Source organism: Manduca sexta, chromosome 21 (genome assembly GCF_014839805.1).
Source record: "Manduca sexta isolate Smith_Timp_Sample1 chromosome 21, JHU_Msex_v1.0, whole genome shotgun sequence".
Classification (NCBI taxonomy): Eukaryota; Metazoa; Arthropoda; class Insecta; order Lepidoptera; family Sphingidae; genus Manduca; species Manduca sexta.
Genome location: NC_051135.1, coordinates 14,198,970 through 14,214,484, shown reverse-complemented (window position 1 = coordinate 14,214,484; position 15,515 = coordinate 14,198,970). Strand labels below are relative to the sequence as shown.

Here is a 15,515-nt window from a genome sequence, read left to right as displayed (position 1 = left end):
TGGGCGGTCGTACCGCTAACCATGAGGCGAACAGCAAGCTCGTTACTCAAAGCACTACTTTTTTTTCTATTATAATTATATCATTTTAATTCACCGTCCTCTAGCGGTACTGTGAACGAGAGGAAGTCAATGGTTGGACGACCAGTTGGGCAAAATTACGTGTGGGTCTTTCTAATACGATTTGCTGAGGACGACACCCCTAAACGGAGGTTTTAATCAGATAAGACATTATTTTTTTATATCAGAACCTTTATTGTAATATTTTGCGCTATTTCCACATTGTAATGGCATGAACATAATACCGACACTATTATGTCCTATGATACGGAATAAGTAAAAACATAAAACACCTGTTCAGATAACGGTAGCAATAAAATACTGCAATGTTAATTGCTTAAAAAAAGCTGTGTACACAGGTACAAGTGCAATACAATTAGCCTATAGAATATAAAATCATTGTTGACATACGAATAGGACTGAGAATAGGGCAGACTGAAAAAGTAACACTAAGAATTATAATAATTATTATGTGGCGACATCTCCAGACCTTCTACAGAGACAAGGTCCATTGACCTTTATTCTGCATTCTGTAAAAAACCATATCAATGTGAACAGGATTAACATTTTAGTGCGTTTAACATTAAAATTATTGTTTTTTTATTTAGTGTTCTGAGTACATTTTTTTTATTTATATAATATTAATTTATAATCATAAATATGTGCGTTAAATGAAACGCCATGTCGAAAAATTTGTTTTCTTTCGTTGTCGCTGCATTACGCTTGGCAGCACTGTGCAGGCACAATCACTCGCCCGCCATAACTGAACGCATTTGATTGGACAACACGCGAGTTGTTTGTATTTTAGTCCACTTCCGGTTATACATGATTGGTTGGCCATACTGTTGATGCGAGCGCCGCGGCGCAGCCATCTTTTATCTAGTGATTTGGCTTGGCGCCTTCCTGTGTTGGTTGTTCACTGTAGTGGCCATAGTGTGTTACACGTTTCAAAATGGTGAGTTTTTCAAGAATTCGTGAAAATCAGTCAGTGTTGTGGAAATTTTATAGTGCGATTCGAAAGATAGTGATGTGATACACCTACTGACGAAGTTTCAACTTCGTAGAAGCAAAATTAATCGGATTTTTCGTCAATTTTAGGCTGGTGGTAAAGCGGGCAAGGATTCTGGTAAAGCTAAGACGAAAGCAGTATCGAGATCAGCAAGAGCAGGACTGCAGGTATTTTGAATAATTTTCTTAATTTATTTTAGGAATTTACAAGCCCCTAATAATCCCCAATTTGCTATGTATCAAAATTTCACAAAATTAAATAATTCGAATGATTAGTCTAGTATGGCGGCGGTCCTTCGTAAAGAGGGAGAGAAAATCAATAATGTTTTGTAATACAGTGACAATTCGTAATTTCAGTTCCCTGTGGGAAGAATTCATAGGCATCTTAAAAATAGGACAACTAGCCATGGACGCGTCGGTGCTACGGCGGCCGTATACTCGGCAGCTATTCTGGAATATCTCACAGCCGAGGTAAGCTACGCGTCGCCCAATATGGCGGCAACCGCAACTGTGCAATTATAAAATCAAATTACTAGTCTATTCTAGAATGTTGCGTTACATTTACTGCTACTGCTTTTTATAATAAGTGAATTTCTGCATTTTCTGTGTTTACAACGCACTTCAAATGTGTGATTATATAGAGTACCATGATTTTGGCGGGAAACTTATAACAAAGGTTATGATTTGTTTCATAATAATTGGAATAATTTCTCGTGACAAAATATTTCAACCTGTTTAAATCTACTTATTTCCTTATATGAATATTAATATGTACTTGGAAATTAAATTAATTACCCATTTTACAATACTTAACTATTTTTATTAAACTTACTAATAAAAGTTAGAAATTGGATTACTATCAATAATTATTTACAGGTTATTTGTTTTTATCACTAATTATACATATTTTCGTCTTTATCTTATTCATTAAACAATAAAAATGTTACTTATGTATTCGTTGTATAGGTGTTGGAATTGGCGGGAAACGCGTCGAAAGACTTGAAAGTGAAGCGTATCACGCCGCGGCACTTACAACTTGCTATCAGAGGTGACGAGGAACTCGACAGCTTGATCAAGGCGACGATCGCGGGAGGCGGTGTCATCCCACACATACACAAGTCGCTCATCGGCAAAAAGGGCGGCCCTGGAGCACCTGTCTAAGACTAGGTAAAACGACTCATATTATAATACATTCTATTGAAAACCGTGGTCATAATGAGTTTGTTATTATGGCCATTTTGAGGTTGTAATGTTTTACAAAACTGTTATTCAGATAGTGGTTCATCTGGGTATAATGTGTTTTCATTATATAAGTATCACTATCATAATGTAAATAAAAGCTGTATGTTGTGTGCAGGCCAATTACACCCCAACACATACTGCATTTGACTCCAAGCACTTTCTACGCAGACCTCTACATCCTTATTGGTAAACATAGTTTGATGTTAAAGTTAGTGACATGGACAGTGGAGTGATTCCAGAGAACTGTTGGTCTGGACTAAATCTGTAGTTTGTAAGTGCTAGACATATTTTAGTGTTAAGGAGATTTAAATATAATTGTATTAGAATTAAGTTTAATTTCTGTTTGTGGGACATATTGTAAGCCATTGTGTATGGTGCGGCATTGCATGCCTTGTGCCCTGTCACTATAATAATTGTGGGGTCACCACAAAACAACACACTTTCCACTGGTTACAAATCATTTAGGATTTTGTTTAAGCTCTAAGCTGTTGTCATTATTTGCAGATTTTGTATTTTTTTAAGTGACATTGTATTAGCAATAGTTTGAATACATAATGTTGATCTAAATTGTAATTTGGTATGATTGAACTGTTACAAGTTGTAAGAAATGTATTTTGATCTTTGAAATATATTGACAAAGAGCTGATGTTTGTTTACTTGACATTGTCTCTTATTTACTTAACTCTTCCAGTTACTCGTATACTTGTAGTGTTACACCTCATAAGATAATAGATGTCTACCATCTGGAATTAAATTGTGAAAAATATATCTTGAGTATGGTATTTTAAAATAACACTTCTAATGTGTCATTGCTGCTGCCAAAAGGAATTGAAATAATTTTAGTATGAGTACTATGTACCTTAATCTCCATGAAATTGCTAGACATTGTAAGACATCTCTGGGAAACTGCTCTTTAAAAATGATAGAGAAGTTCTGTAATTAAGAGGGCCATTCATGCCTATTACTATAGCAAGACTGACGGATGTCTTATCAATCTATAAATAAAATAAATATTTTAGTTTTTAAAACACAGCAACTCCCGAGTGTTACTGGGCCTGTAGAATAAAGCTGAACAATAAGTTTTTTTAAACTCCATTTGTGTACCTGATTTAGAACTAATCCCGAGTGATAAGTCTTTATTTACTTTTAATTATTTTTTGATGTGGGCTATAAAATCTTGCCTAAACACAACAGAGTGGAATATAAAAAGTCTGGTTATTAGTTATCCGATTTTACAGGGACTGACTTAATATTAATATTTATCGGATCCCTATCGCCTATACAAATTACCTAGTTTTAGCTACCACCTAGTTCCTAAGGAGGCGCCATGCGGTTTTGAGACGAGCTCGGTGCATTGGATTTCATGGATTAGCAGAATTGGATGTTAGAATAATGTATCAGGCACCTAGGTAAGTAAGTATTTCAAAAAGGAATATAAGGCGAAAAAATTACTCCGGTAAAATCTATCCCCAAGGGACGCGTGTCACCTGAAATCAGTACTTACTGGGTCCTACTAAGGCCAGTTGTAGCTATATGGCCCCACCGGCGTAATTTTTTTTTTACGTATTTACTTCCCTTTTATCTTCTCGCTTGTCATAATCTACACTAATATATAAAGCGGAAGTTTGAACGCGCTAATCTCAGGAAATACTATTTTAAATACAAAATGCTTTTAGTGTTTGATAGCCCATTTATTGAGGAAGACTATAGGCTATATGTAACATCATGCTGTGACCAAAAGTAGCGGAGCATCAATAAAAAATGATACAAAAACGGGGAAAAATGATTCTTTATATAGTTTCTGTTTGCGTGCGCTGCGTGAACGTTTCAAGTTACGCCGTAGAGTAAGTAATATACTACAACGTAGTGGTTGTATTCTGTTTGTATACTACGTAAGAGTTACGGGATTATTCTTAGTTCTAAAATATGTAAATCTGTCTGCATGCGATAAACTCAAAAACTACCCAACAGATTTCAATAGAATTTAGTATGGAGGTAGTTTGAGACGCTGGAAAGGACATAGGCTAATTTCTATCTTGGGAAAAAATATAGCTGGACTTTTACCACAGAAAACTTTCACGCGGGCGAAGTCGCAAGCATAAGCTAGAAGGACATCATACAATGACAATGTAATCATATTTACGTACATATAAATGAATCGTATGAAATGATTTTTTTTGTAAGCTTTGTTGATGGTCCTAAATAAATATATATACAAATTACTTAAAATGGCAGGTTCATAGAGACTTTCTCCCCTTAACACCCACCACAACTCCTGTAAGCCAGGATCAGCAGTGGCATGCATTTTATGACACTGAGCGGTGAAGCTCAGCGAGTCTCAAGAAACACACATTTGTCTTTATCCCGCAATGAAATTAAATCAAATAGAAAGATAGGGAGGAGTTTGAAATATTAACTGTCCACTTCCCACTATAGCAAAGCGGGAGACAAAATAGTGAACTTAGGCGGCATTTTAACTTTAAGTATAGGGACGGTTACAACTAGATAAGCCAGCTACTTATAAAGCACTACGGATAAAAAATAATGTGAATGTCTGTTACGGTATTCAATTTCGCCTCGCAATGCGAATTGCAATATTTCCATTTGAAATATTGTGTCCAGTACCTGAAATAACAAATATGTTCTCATTATCCATAACTACAAGTTGTTACTGGAGTAATGGAAAAAAATGTAATTTTATGCAAAATACAACGAAAGAACCTCACGTTTTATGTGAAGTATATAAGTTAGTTAATGTAATTTAAAAACGTATTCTAAATATCTAGTTATTTTATGAGTATACAACCATATAACATGATAACTCTGCAGGAAAATTTACCTGTGGAATATTATCAGCTCATACATATTTTCTTTCCGATTTGTTTGTAACTTGCAATCTAACACTAAAGACCGAGTCGTAACATAAATGTAGAAATATTTGAATATATCATGGAAATGAGCAATATATAAAAAAACGTTTACAGTCCACAATATGCCAGACAAATAAGCAATCCGACTTTTAGAAATCCAACAAAAATCGAATATGTTAATTTAGACGAATAATTTCTTAGACGAATAGTTACTATATAGTCACATAAAAACAAAATCAGAGCAAAGCCACGATCAAAAGCTTGTATAAAGGGTTTGGAGGTTTGAATCTGTCGTACAGCTTTACTTTTTTTGTATTTTGGATTGACCATAGAGATTCTTTAAAATGAAAATAGTAATCTGTCAACACTGGACTGCTGTCAATCTGCTGTCAATTATGCAAAGCCGCCATTTTGTGTGAGTTGTTTCATGTTTGTATCGTGTCAATTCTTACAGAACTCGCTAATACTATTTTAAATACAAAATTATTTCAATTGTTTTGCGTTATATTTATCGCATTTAAGTATTTTCGTGGTAATATCACTGGCAGAGTAAAGTGTTGCATTGATTATAGAGACTTGTACTAAATGAGCTCAAGACATCGAGATCGTAGTCGTTCGCGGTCCCGTGATCGTGACAGACATAAGGAACGGGATCGGGACCGCGATAAGAACCGCGAGCGGGACCGCGATAAGGATAGGGATCGGGAGAGGGACCGGGAGCGCGACCGAGAACGCGATCGCGACCGAGATCGCGACAGAGACAGGGACAGGCACCGCTCGTCCAAGAGGTAACGTATGTTCTATTATATCCAAGCACCGGGCTGGCGCTGAATTTTTACCAATCCGGAGTAAAACTAGAGCTGCTTCATAACCGCTGTCAAGTTTCAAAGACCTAGGATTAAACAGCTTCGAAGGTGATTGTAATAATTCAATATAACAGCTGTAAACATTATGATTTGATTAGCTTGAAAATGTAAAAACATGAAAATATACATTTGATGATGTTTATTCTTAACCCGCGATGATTGTTAATCCCTGAGTTCTCTGTTCGGAGATTATGTCCATGTTAAAGGACTTTCACTTAACTATGAGGACTTTTTTGGTATAATAATGATTACCTAACTAAATCCACTGTATTAGTACCATAGTGATGTTCTATTGTGCTAACTGTTTGTGACACCAGCACCATCTACTTGAATAAGATTTTTAAAAAATCAAAAAAATTAAGTGCTGCCCTTTGGTTCAAATTATGACAAACACAGTAATTGTGATTTCTGGACAATGGTAAAAGCAGTTGCTTTATTGCCCCATCAAAAATCCAATCAGTATAGAAAATTATTGGTTGTAAGTTTTCAGACATATTATCAACGGTTTTAGGAGAGAATTGTAACACAACATTTCCCATAATTTCAAGAGGTATTTTTTATAGTTCTGAAATATTAATAGCATATTTGCAGTATTTAAATAAAAAAATAACACTCTTCAAAGATTCTACAAATATACCATCAATATTTTACAATTAATAAATAGAAAGACGTCTCTACTAAAGGTGCAAAATGTCTGTCATGATCTTCCTGTAATTATGTTCTATCATTGTGAAAACTATCCAAATATAATAATTCATGATGACATACTAATGTATATCTCTGTTACAAATGTAATTTTATAATTATCTTAAAATATGTTGTGTAGGGTTTATAATACTCAATAATTACTAATTTAATAATACTGTCTATTACTCATTTTAAGATGCTGTAAAAGGCAATTCAAGTTTCATAATAATAACTACAAGGCAGAATATATTTGTTAAATGTGGTTTGTGACTTTAGAACATTGAGCAAACTGAAAATATAGTTCTAGTTAATGTAGCATATTATACAAATAACTGACAATCTTATAAAGTTGTCACTGACAAAAGCTCTATGATGATTCATTTAATTTTATATCCATAACTTTCTTTGAAGGCCACGATATTATATTTTATTACACATAACATGTGGTACATAGTTATTAATGCAACCTTGGAACAGTAACTGTCAAGGTTTTACATATTAAAGTGAGATAGAAATATTTGTAGAGATAAGGAGCGCGAGCGCAGCCGCAGTCGCGAACGTCATAAGGAAAAGCGGCGCACGCGTAGCCGAACGCGCAGCCGCAGTCGTGGACGCAAGTCCAAAGACAGGTAAGTGGCACATACCTTAAACTGCAATGACACCGCTGACATTTCATACATTCATATTTGAAAGTATTCTATTTTAATACAACAATACTTTCACCATGAAGGATAGACAAAATGAATTTTGTGTATTGTGCATAGGGATGGCACCATCGCGCTGCTGGACCAGATGGTGGGCACTACGACGAAGGCGACAGCGCGGCAAGTGACCACCAACGGCGCCATCAACCCCGCCACCCAGGCCGCGATACTTGCCGCCGCTGCTGTTGCTCAGGTAATTATTTATCTTCATTTTTCTTACTTGGTGCATACTGCAACTGCCTCAGCGGCGTAGTTGTGTTGTTTTCGCAGTTTGACACTGCTTGTGATTCCGGGTTCAAATCCTGGGTTGTACAGTAATGAATCATTTATTATATTGAGTACAGCTATTTATTTTTTTTACCTATGTAACAAATTATATAGCTATTAGTTATAATGACATTTTAATTTAGTAACATATTTTTTTAATTAATCTTTTTATGTATGTGATAAATATTCGATATTATTTGAATAATTAATATGTAACACCCTGAGAGTTAATTAATGATGTAAATTGTGACTGTGGCAGACATATGTTGCCCAGCGTCGCATCGCAGCCCCGGTGCAGCCGGCGGCAGCGGCGGCGGCGGCGCTATCTGCTGCCACGGCCATCCCGCCGCCCACCTCCGTGCAGCAGAAGCTGGAGCAGCTGCAGGCGCGGCACCGCGACAAGGCGCCGCACCACTCGCCCGAGCACCACCCCGACGACGACACGGACGACGGCCAGGGCCCCGTCGGCGAGACCCCCGCCGAGAGACGCGCGCGCCGCCGCCGCACGCGCTGGATGGGCTCCGAGCACGACAAGACCTTCATCCCCGGCCTGCCCACCGTGCTGCCCTCCACGCTCACGCGCGACCAGGAGGAGCAGTATCTATGTGAGTGCACCGACGCACCGCGCTCGCTCGCCGCGCGCCACACGCTCTATTCGACGATGCTGTCATAGATATAAACACTTACCCCCTTATTCATAAACGTTTTTTATCTAAGGACGGAGTAAAGCTGTGATAACAAGCCTGTTTCTCAGTGCCCAACGGCACTAAGAAATAGACATAGGGCCGTTGTGATTGGTTATTATTGTTGTGTTCAATATTAGCCAATCACAACGGCCCTACGTCTACGCACTGTGAAGACTGCCATGCCGTCAGCACTGAGAAACAGACTTGTTATCACAGCCTTACTCGGTCGTTAGATAAAAAACGTTTATGAATAAGGGGGTTAGTTGTGAATAGTCCGACAAACCACACATATAACATAATGTATATTTGCCCCATCAAGACATATCAATTAGTTCCTATGTAGACAATTTTTTATATGAACTCATCACAATGTATCTTGGAACCAGGTGCAATTCACTGGTCATCTCGAAAAGCATGTTACGTAAGTGATAAAAAAAAGTAAATGTAGTAAAATATTCAGTATAGATGTGTGTTCAGTACCCTCTGATTTCAGTGCTTTCCCTTGTATATCTGTCTGACACATAGCAACATGCACAAAGGTTGATATACCAAAATTGTATACTATAATAGCACCGTTAATGAGTCTGACTAGCGATAGCGAGCGGCGAGCGGGCTCGCTCTGTACTTGGGGTTTTTTCTCGAGTGTTAACTAGTTGTTTTGTTATCGGAGTTTGTGACCTGTAAAGCGCCAATCGCGCAGTACATGCGCGGCGCTGCAGCACAGGACACACTCTCTGTTCCGTGTATCTAATTACGAAGTGGCCTTCATTTGCAGGATTGCATTGGTCCGTTTAATATAGTATTACCCCAGCGCAATCGGCCCGGCAGCCGGGAGGAGGACGCGGTGCCGGTCGCGTGTCTATAACTAATATAATGTTCTGTGTCCGTTAGCTCGGCGCGCTGCAGCCGCGCGTCCGCGCCGCCGCCCGCTCGGTGTGGCGGCGGCGCGACGCGGACGCGCGGCGCAGCGCAGTCGAGCTAACGCTTGTCGCCACGGCGCCGCTGCTTACAGTGCAGCTGCAGATCGAGGAGGTGAGCCGCAAGCTGCGCTCCGGCGACCTCGGCATCCCCGCCAACATCGAGGAGAGGTTTGCACTTCCACTACTACCGTCGCCGCCGCTCGCCGGCCAACTCGCACTAAGTATCAAATGCAGTATCCTACTTATTATTGTTTGCATCCACAGCCGGCACGTTCCGACTACCGCCACGACGCGACGTCGTCGGCCCGCCGCGATTAAACGCACATAATAATCGATCTGAGATTGCCTTAATAGTTCTTCGATGAACTAAGTCTCCGTTTAAGTATATAGCAACTTTTGAAATTTTCTGAAAGTCGAATTTGCCGAGGTCAATCAGCATCACAAGGCCACACGTAATGATGCGCGCGCACTTTAGTGTCATTCATTCACAACTCGATAATTATTATTTGCATACATACATAAGATTCTGATGCAATATATCGGCTGTGTTGATCCGTCCTCTAAGTGTAAGTGAACACACTCGGTCGCACGTCGAGCCACTTCGAGCTACTAATGCGCTATTTTCTTCATTTTGCAGGTCACGTACAGACTGCACTAATCATTCAATTAACTAATGAAAACAATAATTGATAACCTTTTTCAGCTCCGACAAGTAATAATTAAATTATTTTCAGGGCTAATGACCTTTTCGTTAAAATTTCAGGTTGAAATTAATCAATTATTTTTTTCTCAGCGCGTTAGGTCGACACTAGGGCTAGGGGTAGACTAGGTGGCCGGCCGCTCGCACAGCCTCGCACACGGGCGGCCATCGGCGCTCCGCACTGTCGCCACTGCCTCTGCATGTGTGCCAACATAGCGAGCGCAGTTAAATACCATTTTATATTAAAGTTCTTAATGGCACTGTTACTATTAGCTGACAGGCGTATGTGACGCTTATAACTTTCCAGCAAACTAGTAAGCTCAATCTAAAGGACTATAAAAGATATGTCGAGAGCTATGGCGTGGCGACAGTAGCACGCCGATGCGCCGCAGCGGTCGGCCCTGCCCCCCGTGCGGCCAGTAGCTCACCCGAGGTGTCCGCAGGTCGCCGTCGCCGGAGCCGATCTACTCGACGGACGGCAAGCGGCTGAACACCCGCGAGTACCGCACGCGCCGCAAGCTCGAGGAGGAGCGCCACCGCCTCGTGCAGCGCATGATGCAGGTCAACCCCGAGTTCAAGCCGCCGCCTGACTATAAGTACGCACAATACTGTTTTATGCTGATAATTCATCTGGTGTATTCAATAAATTTGCCCCTTTTCCACAGAGCAATATCGACTTTGTGTACAAGTAGTAAGATACTACATTGGCCAAATAACGCAAATATTTGCACAAATGCGCAAAGTGCCAGCAGCAATCATTATGTAGCATTCTGGAATCAGCCTGTGTATATCCGGTTAAAAAAAACCTGCATATATGATTCAGTTAGATCTCAATCCACTTAATTTCAGGTGTAGTGGGGTACTTGCCATATCCATATGAAAAAAAAAAATGTTAATACCTAATATGTCTGATATTATACAAATTGAAACTGTAAATTATTCTGATAATAACGAGTCGATTTATATCTTTACAGTTTTTTTACAACAATCAAATACTGTTCCTTTTTATTTCATATATTTTTGAAGTAGCTCTCCTTTCTTCACTTCTCCTATACTATTAATAAACTATTTAGACAAAACATTTTGAGTTTTCTCCCTGTCCAACTGTTACACTAAATAATAATATGGATGTACCCAGGCCACCGATCATCCGTGTCCACGATAAGGTGATGATCCCTCAGGAGGAGCACCCTGACATCAACTTCGTGGGGCTGCTCATCGGACCACGTGGGAACACGCTAAAAGGTACGTGAAATGTTATGTTGACAAACTTATAGTGACGGTGATTGGTAATTAATTTTGTTTGTAAAAATATTTTACCTTGCCAATATCTTTTATCTGTTTTGTTGTTAATGTTTGAGTAAGCACATAAAGCGATTGGACCTGTCCTGGAGCTCTTTCTGGTCCTCTCGGTATATCTCAGCGGAATGCGAGAATTAAGGAGCAGAGAGTGCACCTGTGTATTGCGCACATGCTTGTACACTATAATATGTCCTGCGTACCTGGCTGATCTCCGTTGACATTGGTCAACGTGGCAGAAATTCATCTACGAAGCATTTATAACATTTTTGTGTATTACTAAGTAACTGGTATCGGAATCCCCTCATTTTATTTTAAAGTATGCAAATTCTCTCAACACTACATACAGTTAGAAATCACCTAATAAATTGTATGTGTTTGCCAGCGATGGAGAAAGAGACCGGTGCTAAGATAATAATCCGCGGCAAGGGTTCGGTGAAGGAGGGCAAGGTGGGCCGCAAGGACGGGCAGCCGCTGCCCGGCGAGGACGAGCCGCTGCACGCGTACATCACCGCCACCAACGCAGACTGCGTCAAGAAGGCCGTCGAAAAGGTATGTCTAATCCCATATACAGTAGAAATCGGTTATAACGGCTCCTTTTATAGCGAAGCATTGTTTATAACGATTAAATAGTAACGTCCCTTCGGTTCGGTGGTCCCTTCATTGTCGCTACAACCGATTTTCACTGTATATGTTGAATACATTTATATTTACGATATAGAACTACGAGGGGCATTATTTTTATTCATGATCTCACTATAAAGTATACTATAACTACTAAACCTTCTATACCAATATAATCACAATCCTCGGCTACTAAAATTTGTTATTGACGACACATGTTGCGTTTTAGATCAAGGAGGTGATCCGTCAGGGCGTGGAAGTGCCGGAGGGGCAGAACGACTTGCGGCGCATGCAGCTGCGCGAGCTGGCGCAGCTCAACGGCACGCTGCGCGAGAACGACGCCGTGCGCTGCGCCAACTGCTCCGCCACCGACCACAAGACGTGGCTGGTAAACACTCAACACATTACATATGATCATTTTGCTACTTAATACAATATAAATAACTTTATGTACTTGCAAGTAATTAAAATTATACTTGCAAATAAATACTTTAATATAATAATAAGTGACAAAAAATGTATATCTTTACTTCTGATATGTAAATTATTTTGTTACTATAGTATATGCTATACCTATTTATGGACAATTCCTGTACAAGTGCAGTTCAGTACAGTTTGCGTGACTAGGCTAGTCTGAAGTAAAATATTTACCCAAACTACGATTCGTGTTTCTGCAACGTGACTCGTGACTAACTTAAAACTGGCCAACATACACTGTTATAACTCCAGTGTATATTCGTGTAGTGTAAAGTAAATGTGTGTTGTGTCCAGTGTCCCGACAAGCCGAACGTGACGGGCAGCATCGTGTGTTCATCGTGCGGCGGCGCGGGACACATCGCCAGAGACTGCCGCGCCAGGCGGCCCGGACACGCAAGACCTGCCGACAAGGTACGCAACACAGAAACATTCTTATCATTTTCCAAAAGTGTTCCAAATAAATAATCAGACATATTTAATAATTTTAATACCGTTGCAATGATTTACACCACACCCTATAAAAAAACAATCCCTGTTTATATTTGGCAGGCTAAGATCGACGAGGAGTACATGTCTCTGATGGCGGAGCTGGGCGAGGCGCCACCGACAGGCCCGGGCAGCGGAGCCGGCGGCGGGGGTGGCGGAGGGAATAGCGCCAGACGGTTCACACCCTCACTGTTCGCCGCCAACCAGCCGCAGCGCGCCATCATGCCTGCGCCAGGTCGGTCTATTTATTTATACGTGCAGGGCAGTGCCCTCACTGCACCTGATGGTAAGTGCAGTAAAGTCGTCCCGTTTCATTCCTTAAGCGGCAAATCAGGCTTGAGTCGATTGAGGAGTGGAACGGGCGATATATCGAGGGTGAGACCGCCTCGACAACAAAGATCTTCTTCCCGAATTCGGTGGAGGCATACCGGCTCGTCAGAAAGATACCTGTGGACCCGCTCACGACACAGGTGTTTATAGGGCAGTGCGGGTTCTCCGAGTACTTACACCGATTCAAGTGCAAGGAGAGCCCGACATGCATCTGTGACCCGGAAAAGAGCGAGAGCCCGGTGCACCTGCGCAGCCGGACAGAATTGGAAAATAAAATAGAAATAAATACTAGGAATCTAAGTAAAATACTAGAAAACGAAAATATGAGAAACAAGTTTATTGAGTATAGTAAAGATATAACAAGACAAGTAATAAATAGAAATAAGTAACAAATAAGTAAATAAAGTAAATAAAAAATAACAGATAAATAGGATAAAACATGTAATAGACAGATAATAAATAAAATAGAAAATACGGCAGATATAAGAAAAGATAAAGACTCACATAGAAAAATAAAAGTATTACACCCACAGGGAATAGCGCAGAAATTAAAAATAGTAAAAACGAGAATAGAAAGCAATAATCTCTGAAATACATCAGAGGAATGAGAATGGGCAATAAGCCCAAAATAATAATAAAAAAAAAAAGTGCGGTAAAGTCCATATAAACTATGTCAACTGATAAGAGATAATTCCCCTCGGCAGTCGACACAATTATGTCACCCTATTTGAAACAGGGTGTACACAGGCTGATAGTAAAACGCACCACACTGAAGTGGGTCACTATGGCGGGTTTTACACCTTGTATACAGTGGTTGCTTTCTGGGCGGATATAAATATTCTAAACATGTCTTGTTTCATATTACGTATTACAACAAACATACCTCATCATTCAAAGGCCTCATCAATAAGCTTAGCAAAAGTAGTAATGTTTAAATATGACATAGTATTATCATTATGTGATGTTGTCTGCAGGCGCGCCGGGCTCGTTCGTGCCTCCGCCGCCGCCGCCCACCGCACACCCCGCACACGCCGCGCCCTGGCTCGGTGAGTACGCGCCTCGGAACACTACTGCATATCACAACCAGATTACTGTTAAACATATTGAACTAAACTTTCGTCTCCCCTCAGGAGTCGGCGCAGGCGCACAGCCGCCGCCGCCGGGAGCGCCGCCGCCCGCCTTCCCACCGCCGCCGCCACCACACGCACAGCATCATCCGGTCAGTTACTACTCAATTCATACAAACAATCACAACTTGCTCTTACAATTAATAATAAAATGTCTCTATTGTATGTGAATTTTACCAGATTTATAAATTCGGACAAATTTATTTCACATTGATTTGAACACCTAATTCTGTTATTGTGTGTTGTTCGCAGGGTGATAAACTGTGTCCGCCTTCCAACGTGTCCAACATGCCCCCGCCGCCTGGTAAGTCATGCATTTATTTCAGAATGTCTTATATACACAGTTATTTAGTACAGGTTATTATAAAGTAATTCAAAACACTTCAAGTACTTTAAAGTGTTAGTTTTTGTAACACTACAATATGATGAGATATGTACTGTGCGTGTTGTTGCAGGTGTGGTGGGCATGGGCGCCGGCGGGTGGCGCGGGTTCAACCCGCCGCCGTGGGGCGCGCCGCCGCCGCCCGCCTTCCTCGCGCCGCCGCCGCCTCCGCCGCCCGTCTCCTCCGCGTAACGCGCAGGCGCCAGCCTCGATAGGGCTTCATCACGCCACATGACAGAATGACAAACTATTTTTCAAATCAATTATTAAAAAAACAACTTCTCGCTCCGCCAATCGACCGTTCGTCCATCGAAGAGTCGAAAAATTCAAGTCATAAACCTTAATTTAAAATTATGCTATTTGAAAATTCTTTGGTGTTCTGTTCTAAGCCGGCAAGCGTCTGTGCTCAAATGCCACGTGTACATTATAACACAATTATATTATTTTTTTGATACCGAAAATTACTGCTGAGATGAATACCTCAGGTGTTGTATAATTTGTTTTAGATCCTACTGTGTCCGTGCGATACAAACGTAATGTTTTAATGTCGCGTTAGTCAGTACTATAATAGTGGGTGGTTGGATAGCTGGATGGTTACATAGTGATTGTCACCCCGGATGTTGGATTACGTGAGTAATGATCATAGGACCATTAAATGAAATCTGACCTTTGTCACTAGTGACGCAAATATTACACTAATTTTATTAATTATAAATAAATAAATAAGTTTAATCTGAATAAATGATAATATACCACTTCGAGTTTTATTTTACTGATGCCACT

General features: G+C 40.3%; 2 protein-coding genes across 3 annotated transcripts; both read left to right on the top strand.

Annotated features, from left to right (window-relative positions):
• The first annotated feature begins 790 nt into the window (after positions 1-790).
• LOC115442267 (histone H2A.V) lies at positions 791-2,968 on the top strand. Of its 2 annotated transcripts, none has more exons than XM_030167278.2 (5): positions 791-1,012; positions 1,156-1,233; positions 1,423-1,536; positions 2,032-2,232; positions 2,423-2,968. In XM_030167278.2, exons 1-4 carry the CDS (start codon positions 1,010-1,012, stop codon positions 2,224-2,226), a joined length of 390 nt encoding a protein of 129 aa, XP_030023138.1. In that variant the 5' UTR covers positions 791-1,009; the 3' UTR covers positions 2,227-2,232; positions 2,423-2,968. The 2 variants fall into 2 exon arrangements, with proteins under 2 accessions (XP_030023138.1, XP_037296934.1); XM_037441037.1 differs by having other exon boundaries at positions 2,406-2,968.
• A 2,595-nt stretch (positions 2,969-5,563) lies between these two features.
• On the top strand, positions 5,564-15,487 carry LOC115442254 (splicing factor 1). Its single transcript, XM_030167262.2, has 15 exons — positions 5,564-5,965; positions 7,255-7,359; positions 7,495-7,627; positions 7,961-8,306; positions 9,400-9,475; positions 10,451-10,603; positions 11,146-11,252; positions 11,692-11,858; positions 12,160-12,318; positions 12,702-12,818; positions 12,957-13,128; positions 14,198-14,269; positions 14,354-14,442; positions 14,603-14,654; positions 14,806-15,487. Exons 1-15 carry the CDS (start codon positions 5,763-5,765, stop codon positions 14,922-14,924), a joined length of 2,070 nt encoding a protein of 689 aa, XP_030023122.1. The 5' UTR covers positions 5,564-5,762; the 3' UTR covers positions 14,925-15,487.
• Positions 15,488-15,515: the final 28 nt, after the last annotated feature.